Source organism: Anopheles cruzii, chromosome 2 (assembly GCF_943734635.1).
Source record: "Anopheles cruzii chromosome 2, idAnoCruzAS_RS32_06, whole genome shotgun sequence".
NCBI classification, from domain to species: Eukaryota; Metazoa; Arthropoda; class Insecta; order Diptera; family Culicidae; genus Anopheles; species Anopheles cruzii.
Genome location: NC_069144.1, coordinates 27505452 through 27521642, shown reverse-complemented (window position 1 = coordinate 27521642; position 16191 = coordinate 27505452). Strand labels below are relative to the sequence as shown.

At 51.0% G+C, this 16191-nt stretch overlaps 2 protein-coding genes across 2 annotated transcripts; both read left to right on the top strand.

Moving 5' to 3' along the window:
- Positions 1 to 134: 134 nt before the first annotated feature.
- LOC128278779 (transient receptor potential cation channel subfamily V member 5) lies at positions 135 to 3472 on the top strand. Its single transcript, XM_053017508.1, has 6 exons — positions 135 to 533; positions 1059 to 2381; positions 2449 to 2600; positions 2671 to 2944; positions 3019 to 3261; positions 3335 to 3472. The coding sequence occupies exons 1-6, from the start codon at positions 135 to 137 to the stop codon at positions 3470 to 3472; spliced, it is 2529 nt and encodes an 842-aa protein (XP_052873468.1).
- Positions 3473 to 9743: 6271 nt separating this feature from the next.
- On the top strand, positions 9744 to 15011 carry LOC128278778 (uncharacterized protein DDB_G0271670). The gene is made up of 7 exons (XM_053017507.1): positions 9744 to 9882; positions 9955 to 10071; positions 12869 to 13078; positions 13158 to 13244; positions 13313 to 13466; positions 13882 to 14253; positions 14323 to 15011. Exons 1-7 carry the CDS (start codon positions 9862 to 9864, stop codon positions 15009 to 15011), a joined length of 1650 nt encoding a protein of 549 aa, XP_052873467.1. The 5' UTR covers positions 9744 to 9861.
- Positions 15012 to 16191: the final 1180 nt, after the last annotated feature.

Genomic DNA, 16191 nt, shown 5'->3' with positions numbered 1-16191 from the left:
ACCGGCCACTGGCCATTGTTTCGTGGTGAAAGTGATTGCTCTGCTCTTTTGGAACATTAAGCCGCATCGAGGCAAGTGAAGGGAGAGCAGTGTGACCGGGCGTGTGCGGGACCGGACCGTGGTCGGGCGGCGCCATGGGGAATACGGAGAGTAATGTGACCAGCGGCGTGAAGAAGCAGGCCGGAGTGTCCACACAGGCCCTGTATAAGTTCGTTAACCTGAAGGGTGGCGGTCTGCTGGTGGACATAATGAAGCGTGCGATCCAGAACAAGCAGTACGCGGAGATTGATCACGCGATCAAGACGAAGGTCGAACCGTTCCTGTACAACAAGGGCAAAGGGAAGTACATTCCGGTGTCGGTGCTGGTGCTGTTACGAAACCGGGAGCGTCCGCGCCACAAGCAGCTACCGGAGATACGGGCGATGGAGAACCCGGAAGAGGACTTCGATATGGACGCCGTGTGCCCGGAAGTTAGCGAGGCGGAGTACTACCTCAACCCGTCCGGTTACCGGGAAGTGTGCTGGAACATCAAGGTATATCGCCTGGTTGCGTAACGAGTGTCTAGGCGTCGCGTGCCCTAGACAGAGAGAGAGAGAGGGATTCATTGGTCATTGGGTCTTTTGTTTTGGCTGAGTAAGTAGCACTCTGCGAGTCCTCTGAGCACGTGTTCGGAAGTAAACACAACCGACACGCGGTTCGCGGTTTGTGTTGGTGTGGGTGCGCACCAGGAACCCAGTAATGGGTTGCGATGAATCGATCCATATAGAGGGTCCAGGAGAGGTTGTCAGCTGGGATACGTAAATAAGGATGCCCTTTTTGTTGGTCATGCGATTGAACGGGAATAACGTCGCGGATCGTGGATTGGGGAGTTGGGATTGAAACAGCGGTCGGATAATGTGGAATGGAATATTTTATTTGTGGGTTCAGGTCCACAAGCGTCGTGGCGGAAAATGCGTAGCAAATGGTCAGAAGTAATGATCGGATTTTCCTTTCCCCGCCGAGTTAGTGAACCTTATCGAAACTGCTCAATACACAATTCGACCCTCCAATTCTTGCAGGAACGTGGAGCGGTCGGTGAAACGATTCTTCATCTGTGCCTCCTGAACGCAACATCCTTGCACGCGGATCTGGCCAAACGGTTGTTGCGGTTTTACCCGAAGCTCATCAACGATGTGTACATGTGCGACGAGTACTACGGCGAGAGCGTTCTGCATCTGGCGATCGTGAACGAGGATCCGGCGATGGTGAAGTACCTGCTCGATCACAACTCCGACGTGAACGAGCGGTGCTGCGGGACGTTCATGTGCCCGGAAGATCAGAAAGCGTCCCGCTACGATACGCCCGAAACGGAGGTCGTTCAGATGGTGCAGCTGACCAACTACGACGGGTACGTGTACTGGGGCGAGTATCCGCTCACGTTTGCGGCGTGCCTCGGCCAGGAGGAGTGCTACCGGCTGGTGTTGGCACGTGGAGCCGATCCGGATAACAAGGACTTTAACGGCAACACCGTGCTGCATATGCTGGTGATCTACGAGAAGATTGTCACGTTCGATATGGGGTACGAGGTGGGCTCGTCGCTGAGCATTCGCAACCACCAGAACCTAACACCGCTGACGCTGGCTGCCAAACTCGGCCGTGTTGAGATGTTCTTCCACATCATGAACATCGAGCGGGAGATCTATTGGCAGCTGGGCAGCATCACGTGCGCGGCGTACCCGCTGGTGCTGATCGACACGATCGACGTCGAGACGGGCAACATTAGCAAGGATTCGGCCCTGAACTTGGTCGTGTTCGGTGACAAGGACGAGCACCTCGATCTGCTCGACGGCGTGCTGATCGACCTGCTGAAAACCAAGTGGAACTCGTTCGTGAAGGACAAGTTCTACCGCCAGTTCTTCATGTTTTTCTGCTACTTCTGTGTGTCGCTGGTCGGTTTTACGCTACGTAACGGTCCACCACCGACCGAGGACGGCGACGACGACGAAGCGGACGATGCCGCTGGCAATAAGACGTCTGCGAGCAAGAAAGAAGACTTGCGCTGGAACCGGACCGGCCTGTGGGATGTGGAAAATGTGAGCAGCATCCTAGAGGCGCTCGGATTCGATGGCGAACCGGCCGGCGGTCAAAAGTGGCTCCGGCGGCTGGTCTACAACGGGAGCACCACGGAACCACCGGCGCGGGACGACGATGACGACGACGGGGACAGCGAAGATGAGGGACTGTTTTTTAACTCCAAGTGTCACACAATGGACTACGACGGTATCGAGGGTAAGGTGCGCTTTATGGCGGAGGTCATCATTCTGATCGGCTCGTTTCTGTACCTTCTGTCGGCGCTGCGCGAGTTAAAGTTTCTGGGGCGGAAGATGTTTTTTGAAAACTTGGTACGCATCCGGGAACCGATTGCTGTCCGTCGAACCGTTTATTGATGCCCTTTTTTCCACTCCCCAGATGACGGCACCGTCGCGTGTTATGTTTCTGTTTTCCTGTTGCATCATGATGGTGGTGCCGTTTTTGAAAGTGCTCTGCTTCACCGAGCTCGAGGACCATGTGGCGGTCGCGATCATGCTGACAACGGCCCCCTACTTCCTGTTCTTCTGCCGGTACCGAACACTGGTGTGGCGCGTTAGGTAGCTGCCTCGGCTATAAGTCTTTTCTGGCGTTCTATTCCAGAGGTTTCAAGACCGTCGGACCGTTCGTGGTGATGATCTATCGCATGGTGATGGGTGATCTGTTGCGGTTCGTCGTCATCTACCTGGTGTTCGTGATGGGCTTCTCGCAGGCGTACTACATTGTGTTTCTGTCGTACAAACCGGAGGAGGACGGCGATGCCAATCCGATGCCGTCACCGATCGAGTCGATTGTCGCGATGTTCCTGATGTCGTTGACGAACTTTGGCGACTACTATGGGGCGCTCGAGAACACGGACCACGAGTTTTGCGCGAAGGTGCGTTAATGGGCGAACCGATTCAATTCCCTGCACGCATAATTCATGTACTGCTGCAACTCTCTCCCCAACAGATCCTGTTTGTTGTATACATGGTGATCGTGGCGGTCTTGCTCGTGAACATGTTGATCGCCATGATGGGTAACACGTACCAAAAGATTGCGGAAACCAAGAACGAGTGGCAACGGCAGTGGGCCCGTATCGTGCTGGTCGTCGAGCGTGGTGTTCCACCGAAGGAGCGACTCAAGAATCTGATGTCCTACAGTCAACCGATGTCGGACGGACGCCGGGCTCTGGTGCTTCGGCTGAACATGTCGGTAAGTGGATAAGTGGAGGACTAGCAACCAAGTGTGCCCGCCTAACATTTTGGTCCCGCCTCGGTTCACGTAGGACGAAGACAAGGAGGAGATGAAGGAAATCCTCGAGATGAAGCGTGTCCACGATCGGCTGAACACGAAGCGCCAGGTCGAGCGGGAAGCACGGGCCGAGCAGCGTCGTTTGCAGCGCGAAAAGTATCTCAACGCGTGAGAAGGATCGAATAGGTAACTCTCGTTAGCTTTTTAGTCAATTTTTGCCCAAACTCCTTCCAGCGCATAGACAGAAATAAATCCGATTATCTTTCTACCAAGTTCCAAGTGGATAGTTTGTTTCGTTTGGGAATGTTATCATCGCACAGTGCGAAAATTTTTACCATAACCGTACCCGATGCGGGTTGGCTCGGAAGCTTGAAAAGCTCATCCACACAGTGCCACTGCGGCCGTCGCAGGAACTAAAGCCAAGGTGCACTGAAAGAGCTTCATCCTGCTCGGTTGGCGGTTGTCCTCGAACAAGGCCAACCGTTTCACGGGCACGCCGGCTACGGCCTTGTGCGCAAAAGTAGGTCACCGACCTTGAATCTTTCGTTACACGAATACATCTGATACCGGGCGAGGCCAGGGAACCCTTTCCAAGGTCTTCCTCAAATTACTGCCCCTTTTTTGGGGAGTTCGATGTTTAGCTATTTGGGCTTCCGTACCTTAAAATATAAGGAAAAATTAAATACATCTACACCAAGAGTCTGCAATCGGGGGATTCTGGACAAAGTAATACGAACCATCGAATCTAAGATCCAACGGGAAGAAGAATATTCACCTGGCGTGACACACAGAGCGCACGAAGGAAGAGCAGAAAATCGATGCATCCGTGCGTCTGTGCGAAGATTGTGAGAGAACCATTTTCCCGGAATTCTTTTGCTCGGTCGGTCTCATTACCGAGGGAACCGCCTTGTTGCAAATAATGAAACGGCCTCAACATACGTACTCCGGTCAACAACAGAAAGAAGACAGGCTTCGGGGCAGCTCTGCCACGATGAATGGCAGCGATGATGATGGTGGTGATGATTTTGATGGAAGGTTTCATCCACACAAAAAGCCGAACCAACAACTCGCTCTGACTATTGCCGGCCTTGGTTTGAACTTGGTCCTTCCCCGCATTCTGTCTGCCCGTCGGGCCCGTGGCATGTCAGATTCCAGCAGCAGCAGCACGCTGACCTTGACGGGTGGCCCGTGATGGATTCCTCGGCGTCAGTCGGAGGTCAGCAGGAGAAGCACAAAAATAAAGTAAAATCGTAATACGCCAGCCAGCCAGCCAGCCAGCCGCCCTGCCGGAACACAGGAAACCCCAACCGGAAGCCAATTTGAGCGCTTTGAATAAATAATGCCGGTTAGTTTGATGGCTGTCGGTAATGAACGGTTGGTCGGTAGGTACACTTTTCATGCACATTAACATCGAAGCCGAGTGGAGCCTGCGTTCATGTCGTAGCTGCCCACGGGGAGTGAAGCTATAGCAGAGCTCGCCTGCGACATCCTTTAATGTCCGTGTGTGTCAACAGAACGCTCCGCCCAGCATCCGGCCGTCGGGATCTCCTGGGGATGCGGGCACCAGATGCTCCTTTTTGAATGCGACAGTGGTGGCCACTGTCACAGCTCAACAACGTGCGCCTTTTATTCATCCGGCTCGCTCGTCACCGTTGACGGATGGGATGCTCGGGAAGATAAAGCACATCTCTTTCATAAAACCACCAACAGAGGATGAGGATGAAAGAAGAAGCCACAATCAGGACAAACAGGCTAACCGTGCGGGATTTCAGCAATGGCTGGGATGGCCCAGGCTTCGCGTGAGATTTCCCGTGCGAGGGTGTGCTAAATGTGGTCGAGCACCCGGGATGCCACCCGGGACGCCAGCGGGGTTGGCAATTAATAGGAAATGAAGGTCGCATGTTGCCCCAGCGAAGCGGGTTCGCCCGGCACTTAGCATCCTCCGACCATAAACGTTGGGGGCGATGCGGGTTATTTAGGGCGCGCGCAACGCGTTGTTGCTACTACTATTCTGTGGGCAAATATTTATCCTTCCGCCTCCGGGGGAAAACGGATCTGGGAAAAGCGGCCCCCAAAGCAGAACGGAGTTCACGCAGCCCGAGGGCACTATGTCCCGTAGAATAGCTCGGGGATTTCACTCGGGTTGAAGTGCGGCTGGAGAGTGTCATGAGCTGAACCTATTTGAGAACCGATGTAGAGCAAGCGGTGCGTCAATCTTATCCCGGTCAGCTGTACTACATTGTTGGGACTCTGGCAGTCAACCAGCGAAACGTGCGGTAGTTGCTTTTGTGACGAACACTTTGAAAAAAGTTTAATTTATCCGAAAGCATTCAAGCGGTCTCGGGCGAATAATTGATTTCATTTGTCGGGGTGTGGCCGAAACCCGGATCAAAAATTCATTCCCAACCTACCGGCTTCGGACGGACGCGATACGTGTCATAATTCAGCGGCGTACATGTTTTGTGTTTTTTACCGTATCGCTCACAAGCCACCAGGCGTCCGCTTCGGGAAGAATCACTACCGGAGAGCGACCAGGCGCCTCCATCGGATTTTTTTAATCTCACAAATTGGCGGCCCCTTCCTGCGGATGGCAATCCGTCTTCCTGTACGTGATCGATCCAACAACACGGCCTGGCCGTCAGTGCTTGACTCGACCGGGCAGGACGATTTTGCGACAATTAAATCAAACAAATGATGGACGGAGCCCCGCTTTGTCGTGATGCAAAACAATCGGGACAGCTGGTGTGGGTGACTGAGCTGATAATTGGTTGCAGTCATGCAAGCTAATGGCCGAACGGCGCATCTGGCGCGTGAGGGTCGCGTTGGCCGATAATACGATCGAGATAAAACGAGATTGTTACGCGCTAGAAAGGCCTGTGGTGCTTTGCGTATCGCGTAGTGAAGTGTTACTGGTAAGGGGATACCACCCGTGTCCAATGCTGCACGACGGTTAAAACGAAGAGCGTTTTATGTTGAGAATTTATTCCGGCACGGCAGAGTGTATGATGTACGATGGCAAAACTTGCAGTAGCGTGTTAAAGGATAACACATTTGAAATGTCTTTTTGTTTTCAAACATCGTTTACACAAACGTTTGTTGGTTAAATATGCTTTGTGGTTAACCATCGCGGTGCGAAGCGTTATTTGAAATTTTCAATTAAATCGAAAAGGATTCCGGTCCTCCACGCCGTCGCTGTTTGTGTTTGCTCGCCAAATAACCGCACCGTCCGTACTTTGGCGCAGAAATACTTCTGACACCGGCGTTAAACGTGCTGATTTTTCAATTGTTAATTAAATGAAATGAACACCTGAACACCCAACAAAAGAAGGGCCAGAAAGGTATCATCACTGCTCTGCGTGCATGCAAATTACCCAGCGTCTCGTTTAGACACGCTGATATCGGGGAGCAGCTGTGCAATGGTTAAAAAGGCGGTCTGCACCCGGAGTGAGCCGTGAGAGTGAGAAAAGCTAATTTGCTCCTGTCACTTCTCGCTTACAAGCGGATGACATTCGACGACTAGTGAACCGGTGTACTAGAGCGCTGGCTGGCTGGCTGACTGGCGAGAGAAGGATCGAGAGAGAATCATGCTCCAAGAGACGTAATGAGAGCCAACCTCACCGGAGTTGCCCACCGGAATGCGAGTGGCTTTTGTTCCTAGGCGGGCATTTTCAGTCTCTTTCGGTTCGTGGCCACGTTCGGTAACGTTCGCGTTGTGGTCGTATCGCATCCCCTCTTTCCGACAGCCCTGTGTGTGATTGTGGAGGCTCGTCCCAGTTTTTCCACTAGCCTTTACTGCCTTTGCGGCTTTGACTGACATGGTTCCCACCACGAGCCCCACAAACGGATCGTGTTCACGATTGGTTGGCACGGTTTTGGTTTTTGTGTGAGAATAATTCATTTCACTTTCCGGAAGTGCCCGTTGGAGGGCGGTCTACTCGTTGCAGTTCCTGCTGTATGTTACCTGCGTAAACGTATGTGTCTGTGAAGCGTTTATCGTGTCGTGCATCGGATTTCGGGTAGTTTTATTTAGTGCTGCTGGGCTCCAGGACATGGGCTCAGCTCGCGGGCCACCGCCCGACCGCTATTAATAGGCGAGTGGGTGAAAAACCACATGTAACGGTCCAGGATCAATATCAACCACAGAAAAGGAAACATAAAATTTTCGCAAAAGTTTGCCGATACAAATCACCCGTGCAAAAAAGTTTCCCCCTTTCGTCTCACAACGCGGGCACCGAGTACTTTTGGCGATTGGAGTAGCCCGACGGTGACACGAAACCCCCGTAACCATGGTAATGGGGAAGTTTTGACGTCGCCCTGTCTCGGTCGACAGAAATGGTTCGCGGGGAGCAATAAAGTGGAGAAGTGGGAAAAAAAAGAAAACCAAAACGTTCTCACAGTAAGCCTGTTGTGCGGAGTCGGAGTAGGCCTCTGTCCAAGGGGCTAGAGAGAACAAGCGAAACACTAACACGCGAAAAAGAATAAACTGCTGACGAGAAGGCTTGCCAATCGCTGGTTGTTGTGTTGCGCCATGTCGTGAGAGTGTCGCGCTGGTAATTGAATCCCGATTGCGGATCCTACTACTAGAGTCTACTACTACCGCTCACCTTCCGCCGGAGAGATCGGAGACCGTAGTGCATTGACAGAGTAAAGGACACATCTGGTGTGTACCCGGTTGGGGTTGGGGTGTGTTGCGCCACCGTCGATGCGACGACACATGTGTGTTGGTGAAAGGTTGTTGGACCGCGCGTATTTCGGTTGTCAAATATTAAAGAGCGTCTCCGCTGCGATGCGATGTAAGATGATAAACAAAACAGAGAGTGAATGATAAGTGAAGCGAGAGAGAGAGAGAGCTTTGTGTGCGCGTTGGGACGTCGAGAGACATGTTGGCTCCTGTTGCAGACAGGAGCTCGTAAATTGCTGTTGAGCGAGCCATTAAGGGACGGTGCTTGGCGCTTGGTAGCTCCAAACGGTGAAGCCGCAAACGCACTTTTGGCTCGCCGTGCGGTTAAGGTGGCCCCACGGTACACCGGTTATGTAACACGCAGCGAACATTTTGGGCACGCAAAATCGAAATCCTAGCTTAGCTCTCTCATCATCATCATACCATACCATGATTATCGCCATCAGTGAACGGGGTTCTATTTCCGAAACGGAAAGGCAACCGTTTTTCTATGGTTTAGAAACGTGGTCAGGAGTTGGCCACATCTGGGCTGAGCACGGCCCGTTTTAGGGCGTTCACCAATCTAATTGATTTAGGATTTTTTTTGTCAAGTACTACTGGAAAAAATTGAACGAGGATTACTAAAACTATTCTGTTCGAACGGAAGTTGCTAAAGCTAAATTATTTAATCTGAATCCATTGTAGAATTGGAACGAACCGAACGAAGCCAACTGAGATTGATGAAGTGTAATGGCGTCAAACGGGCCATAGTGATACGAAATGAAACCCTTCGAGCGAAAAAAGGGGTTTGAGCTATTTCGATTAATGGCCCAATCAGTGATGTGGTGACAAAAAAAGTACTTCACACTCCCAGACCAGTGACCACATAGGGCCCTCAAAAAAAAAAACGGGGATACTTTAATTCAAGCTCGACGCACGCCGCGCGGAACGGCGATGGACGAGGAAAATCAAATCATAGCTCGTCACAAGACAAATAAAGACATTTGGCACGCAAATGGGAGCATAAAAACCGGAGCACCAATCACTCCGTTCCTTCGCTACCACGTAGCAAGCAAATTGATTCTGCCCTCGCGCTCGCCAGCAAAGCAGCAGCTGCCGCGTGGGGCTTCGTCGTCCGTGTGTTGATTACTGCCGAAGGACCGAACCGCACCGGGAGCTCCCACAGTCATCGTGTCCAAATTGAATTCGACAAACAAGTCGAAAACATGGTCAGCCCACGAGGACAACAGACGGACGCTATGTGCTGGGTGCCAGAAATGAGAAAACTAAATTGAACAGCAAATAGGGCCAGCGCACCTTCGGGGGCAGAGTGTTTGCATTTGGTGTGATCGAAGTGTGCGCGAAAAAACAAAATGCCAATGAGGGATTATGTTACATGTTACACGGGATCCGTCGAACGCGCGGAACGTATGTGGTCCCAACCGTGGCTCATAAGGATCACTTTCGGCAAACATCATAAAACCTAATAGACTGTGGCGACGGGCGATTTAAAGTGTGACTCCCAGTGACCACGCGGAGGCTACTGAGCGACCGAAGATGGCTGCTACTGAACGAAGACAATGTGAACGAACGGATCGATCGGTTCCGATCCTAGTTCACCGTGCGTTGAGTTGAGATTTGTTACTCGATCCTCCAGTGCTGGCTCCGTGAGGCCCACCCCGAAAAGGATTCACTGTCCGTTTGTTGCGTTTGTACCGTTGTTGTTTGTTGAAATTGTTGTTGATTGTTGTCCGTTGCAATTGCCGTAAGGGGCTTCTAAAGTGCTCAACAAGCCGAGGGAGAAAATTTGTATTATTAGAGATTGCTTGGACGTGATGTGAAGTAGCATCCGATGGTTTTGTCGTTGCCCGTCTAAGCCGCCAGCATACGGAACCAGCAAAATGGGAAATGGCATGAACAAGGTAACAAGGCAAGGGAACAAGGGAACCAAAATTGAAGGATCAAAGGGCGGTATCATTTTCCGTTTCCCGCAGGTGATGCCCGGGTTGTACATCGGCAACTATCGGGACTCGAAGGACTACCAGCAGCTGGACCGCTACAACATAACGCACATCGTATCCATCCACGACAGTCCAAGGCGTTTTCACCCGGTAAGTACGGGCTCGGGGTCGCTCGGATAACTATCCCGGACAAATTGGTCCCGGTTTTTGGGGCCACCGTTAATTAGGTTAATGAAGACAGTTATGTTACGCCTATCGATTGCTCGATGATTGATTGTGCTGGTAGTGGAAGGTCTTTGGGAAGTCAAAGATTATGCGCCAGACTTGCTCATTGGTGATCATTCGAAGGAATTGCCAATTAAGAATAGCTTATTATTCGCTTGTCAATTGCCAGCAATTGTCAGCTAATGACGTCTCAGAAGAGCGGGTGCTGTGTAAGAGTAAAATAGTCGAACAACTTCCCATTGTGTTCAACTTTGTCCGACGACGGGTCAGTCAGCGTAACAAATACCAAAACTGTGCAGCCCAAGCAGCTTCACAGGAACTCAATTTGGTCTCTATGGGAAAAGTTCTACATCGTAAAAGAACACAATTCAATCAGCAATACGTGCGCTGGACTACTTTGATCGGCGCGATATCACCGAAAAGGGAAGATGGACGAAGGAAATTTGATTTCCTTCGTTCTACACCGTCCACGGAAGCCCTAAAGGAAGAGAAATGTAGAGCCGCGTAACGCGCAACGTTTGGTGAATAATTTATTTGCCTTACTTTGTCAGTTTGCTTCGTTTGTTTGTTTGCTTCGGCAACGGGTGGATTAATATATGCAAATGCATGCAATAGCAGGAATCGACACGCCATCAGAGAAGTGATCCCGCCGACTCGAACGGTTATGAAATGGACGGATTGTTTGTTTTGCCTGATTGCTTCATTTTTATGCTCGTGCAACATTCAACGTAGGAAAGTTCATTTCGACCTATTTCATTGTTTTTATTAAATTTAATAATGTAAGTGTACCAATCATGGATCTGCTTCAAAATTAATACCGAATGTTTAGAAGCAATTAGCATATTCCTTCGACTAGCGTATTGAGGTCCCTTTGATCAGGCCTTTAGACATCACTTTAAGTTGCCAGATACCCCACCAGATGCCGATTTCCATATGCCAATTGGTGGCATGCTGTAACCATCATTAGTCGATGCTCGATGTGGAGGGTGCCCTGTTTTACATAAGCACAATCGATCACGGGTTGCCGAGTGTCTCCTATCGATGCTGTCCGCATGTCGTACCGGACACGCACCGGCACCGGATCGGATGTATCGTGTTTCATTTTATTACCACGATGCCATATCCGAGCTCGATTGAGGCCCAATCGTCTTGTGGGGTGTTTTGCGTCGTTTGGTGATTTTTCGACTAACGAAAGCCATTGATCAAACGTTGCGTTATTTTGCGAAAAAACAAACCCGAAGAGCCAAAACTTGAACTGTGAATCGTCAGAATGCGACAGCATAACATGAGCGAGAGATGATAGTAGATGATTATGAAGGTAGATACCATGATCCAGCAACATCTATTCCAGGCTCCCTCCATCCGAATCGACCGGTTCGAGGCCAAATGGAATCAAAAGGCACCAGCGTGATGCGGATCTTCGGGTTACACTTCAATCTTGGTTCATTTTCTTTCTGCCACAAGCGGAACTGGAGAGCATATTGTGGTTGGTGAACGGTGAACCATCAATCATCTTTGAACGACGCTTTATCATGTTGGAAAATACAAATCAGAAAAAGATAACTCATAATCAAAGAAAAAATAAAAAGCTACATGCTCGACTGCGCCATGCCTTGGCGTGAGAAAATGGCGAACATAAAAATAAATGGATGTAAAAACTCGAACTTTTAATCGAATCTTGTGCGAAGCCTACGTTAAGACTTTCGCCATTCGTTTGCGTGACATTGTTGCACGTGACTGGGTGTTGTAGCTGGTCGGCAAACGAGCGGAATGTTCCGAAAATGCTTTCCGAACATCCAATAGTCTCGCCCAAGCGATGCTCTTCGAACCCACGCGAACACGAGCAATTACCGGCGACCCTCGCCTTTCTGAGAACTATTTTATTGGTTTTCAAATATGCTTGCCGGAGGGTTTTGCATACGAATGCCCGCAATGACGATGTCGTTGCGTGACAGAAGAAATGCGACATCTCATGTGTAAGTGGCCTTTTCCCAAGTATCTGCGATGGCCGGAATCGATGGCTCTTAACCGGCGAAACGAAAGCAGTCACAGCCACCGGAAAGGTGCGGACCACAAAACTGAAACCCCATTCAGGTTTGCGTGTCCTTCGAGAGCTTTTGGGTGTGGGGGGGGCAAAACTTTCTCTTGCCTGGAAAATTCGGACCAGCCATACATTATTGTGTTGCTTACGCTTGATAACCATCCAACCATCATTATTAAACCGGTTCTTCGGAAGAGCACTTTTGTGGCAGTTCCGATCTATAATCAACTGTCGAGTGGCAAACTCGTTAAGTTAGTGTCTCAATTTTGCGTAGAGCACGAATCCTTTCCGTGGCCGTAGCGAGGATTGTAGTTGGGGTTGAGTTTCGTAGAGTTGGTTTGAGTTTTGGGGCTGTTGTGGGCAATCTCTTCAGCTTACCATAGAGTCCTTTCCAGCTTGAGGTCACGCGATAACTGATTTTTGTGCCCTGCACGTTTTTCCTAAATTACCCCTTTTCTTCTTTTTATTTTTGTGGTTCACGTTTACTACTAATAAAGAGCGAAAAAGTAAATTATAACCTCATAGAAAAATAGTTTATATGGAGTCGGATTTACCTCCACCGGGGGTTGGCTCATTGGCTGCCACCCCAAACTCCTTCGGGGGGCTGGCCACAAATTTATCGGTTTAATAAACGTTAGTGACCTTTCCTTTCGTTTCCTTCGCCGACCGCCAACCCCGCAGGATAAGCACTATCTGTGTGTGATCGCCGCCGACAAACCGGACCAAAACCTTTCCCAGTACTTCTCGGTGTGCAACGATTTCATCCACTCGGCACGCCTCAAGGAGGGAAATGTCCTTATCCACTGTCTCGCCGGCATGTCCCGCTCGGTAACGGTGGCTGTCGCTTACATTATGGCTTCGACGACGCTTAGCTGGAAGGAGGCACTGAAGGTAGGCCGAAGGAATTTCCCCAGGTTCCGGGTTGATGTGTCGCACCGATTTAACGCGTTTCGAACCCTTTCTCTGCCAGGTCGTACGTGCCGGCCGCTCGATCGCCAACCCCAACCTGGGGTTCCAGAATCAGCTGCAAGATTTCGAGACCAACAAACTGCTCGAGGTACGATGGTCACGTACCGTCACGCGCCGAAACCCCACCGGAAGCATTAACATTCTCGGATTTTGCAGGAAAGGAAGCGGCTCAAGGAACGCTTTCCCAGCCTGGCCCTGGAGGCTTCGGACAGGGAGCAGTGCTACCGGTCGCTAGACTACTACGAGGAGCTCCTGGAGAGCAAGGGTGTCTGCGAGGGTCACTGCAAGTTTGGCAAAGACTGCCCGACCGGTAAGTTCCGACTGCAAGGACATTTGTTCCATTTCGTTCGCTTGCACTGGCGCCATTGCATCATCATCATCATCAGCTTCGCCATCACGCGTTGGCTTCTCTTTGCCGGTCTCTTCTTTCCAGCGCTTTTCCCGCATCACGCTAGTCCTTTCAGTAGCTTAATGCCGATTCCAATCGTTTCTCACTCCGGGTCGGGTCTTTCGAGAGCGTCCCCATAAATTGCAAACCGAGGCAACTGCCGTCACCAGCTAGCTGATCATCGACCCCCGAGTCTGCTCTCGTGAGATCAGCGTCCTGGCCCCATCAGCTACCATCGCTTCAGCCCCATGTATCATACACACGCTTAGCACTGAGTCCATCATCCTCATCACTTTCCGGGTGCTCGAAGCTAAACAATTTCGCCCCCGTCTGACAGGAATCTGCCGGACGGATTCCCGCGGAAGCAGCCGTCCCCGGAAGGCGAGCGTGTCCTCGAAGAAGCAGTACAATTCCTCCCTCTCGACGTCACCGTCCACGTCGTCGCAGCTGTCCGTACGCAGCGTTGGTTCACCGGGCGGCGCCCAGTCCTGCCCAACGTCGCCGCGCTGTTCCGCGAAGGCTTCGAGCGGCCAGCGACAGGCTGGCGGTGGCAGCAGTGGCGCTGGTCGCCATTCGGACAACCCACGGGCGGCCGGTGAGCATGCGGCGGAAATTGACATCGGGGAACTGTCGGAACTGCGGCGCAGTAGTAGCATCGTCAGTACGTACCGGCCACGCAGTGGTCCGTCCGGACTTTACTCCTACACCGGTAAGTTTCTTCCCGCGGAGCCCGGTTTACTGGCCTTCTTGGATCATCTTATTTCTTTCTTTTTTTAAGGATCCGCTCCACCATCCATCCACGGGTCGCGGGTTGATCTGAGTGGTGGCGTTACGGGCGGAACCGGATCGGCCATCTATCTTGGCTCGTCCGGAGGCACGGGTGGTGCCACTGGCGGCGGCGGAGGAACTGGATCATCGACCTCGCCCGGTCCCTGCCGGCGGTTAAGTATGCGCTCCACGCCCAAATCAACCCCCCGATCAACGCCCGAAGCGTCTCCGAAAGCGTCGCCGAAGAAAAGTGCCACCTGCGAGAAGTTGGCCAGTCTTGACGCGACCGCTGGGTCACCGAAGAAATCCACACCGGCCAGTGGAGGCAGAAAGGCCTCCACTGGCGGTGCGGGCACTCTAGCCAACACCAGCCCCGTCAAGAAGGAGACGAGCGCGTCGCCGAAACTAACCTCAAAAACCACCGTCCCAAAGTGTACCAATTCGGTTACGAGTACTGCAACTACTACTGCTACCACCACTACTAGTACCACTACCACCACCACCAGTAGCAGTACATCCAACAGAACCACGGCACGCGCACCATCCATTGTGATAGACGATAGCACGGATGTGACGATGATTGTCAGCAAGGAAGAGCTGCACATAAGTTCCAAGACTAGCAACAGCACAACCAATCCGGCCCGTCAAACGGGCACTAGTAATAACGCCATCAGCAGGACCGTTCAGAAAGGGTTGTAGAAACCGTTGTTCAGATGGGGTTGCGTGCGAAACAATAAACTTTGTTATAGTATTTGCAAACGGTTTGGCTCCAAGAGCTTCAAGCGTTGGGAAAGGTGTCCAGTCGATCCAGTCGATGGATACAGAAAGCGGCAGGACTAGAGGCAGGGCCAATAGGCCCTGTAATCCTTCACCACACACACACACACACACATTATCAATCACTGTGAATGATTCGATTCGCCAAGTATCGCATTGCGCAATAGATAGGCTGCAGCTTGCTTACTGTGTGCTGCTGTAAAATGTATTTTGTAACTCGTTAATTCGGTTAGGCTACGGAAGGCAAGCAATGTGGCAAGCGATAGCTAGGGCAGTGGAGGGATTATACTAAAAAAAGGACACACTGTTTAGTGTTTGTTACGTGGCAGAGAGAGCCACACCACTAGAGGAACGCTTGCGGTACTGCGGATGTTTTGGTAGAGTGTAGCTCGTTGTAGCAGCTCGGAGGAGCACCAAATTACTGTGAAACGAAACGTATCGCTATAGTGAAGTAGCACCACGCACTCGCACTGAAAAAAATATCACGAAACAGACGCGCAAAGTAATCAAACTAGAAGTAAGTGGCCGGGACTCCGACATTGTTTTTTGACAACTGAACCTTTGAGAGGTGTGCAGCCAAATAGCCTACCATTAATGGAAGCGAAGCGACTCGAAACAGCTTCCACACTGAGGTCTCCCTCGGTTTTGCTCACTTTTGGAACCATTATGAACCTATCACCCAGACGTTTGCGGTTCTTTATTTGTATCAGCAAAAGTAGATTTGATGCAGTTGCAACCTATTGTTGGACGCCATAGTTACAGGAAGCGAAAACCTTGCACTAATTTGCGTCGAAAAAAGAGGTAAAATCAATCATCATCAGCAGCAGCAGCAGCCGCAGCAGCAGCAGCAGCAGATTTATGCTTCAACCACGTAGCTTTAACTCGGTAGCCAAACTGCATTTTCAAGCGTGTTGTGTAGAGGCCTGGGCAAAACAATACGAATAAGGCCAATCCGTTTGGTTGGAGTGGGGTGGCCACTACGAGGCTGAATATTGGATGCAATAATAGCCAACCGGCGTAAATTGCACAAAGCATAAAAGAAAAAACAAAAACAAAGATAAAAAAAAGCAAACCGGTGGATCAATAGAAGTGTTAAAGATTG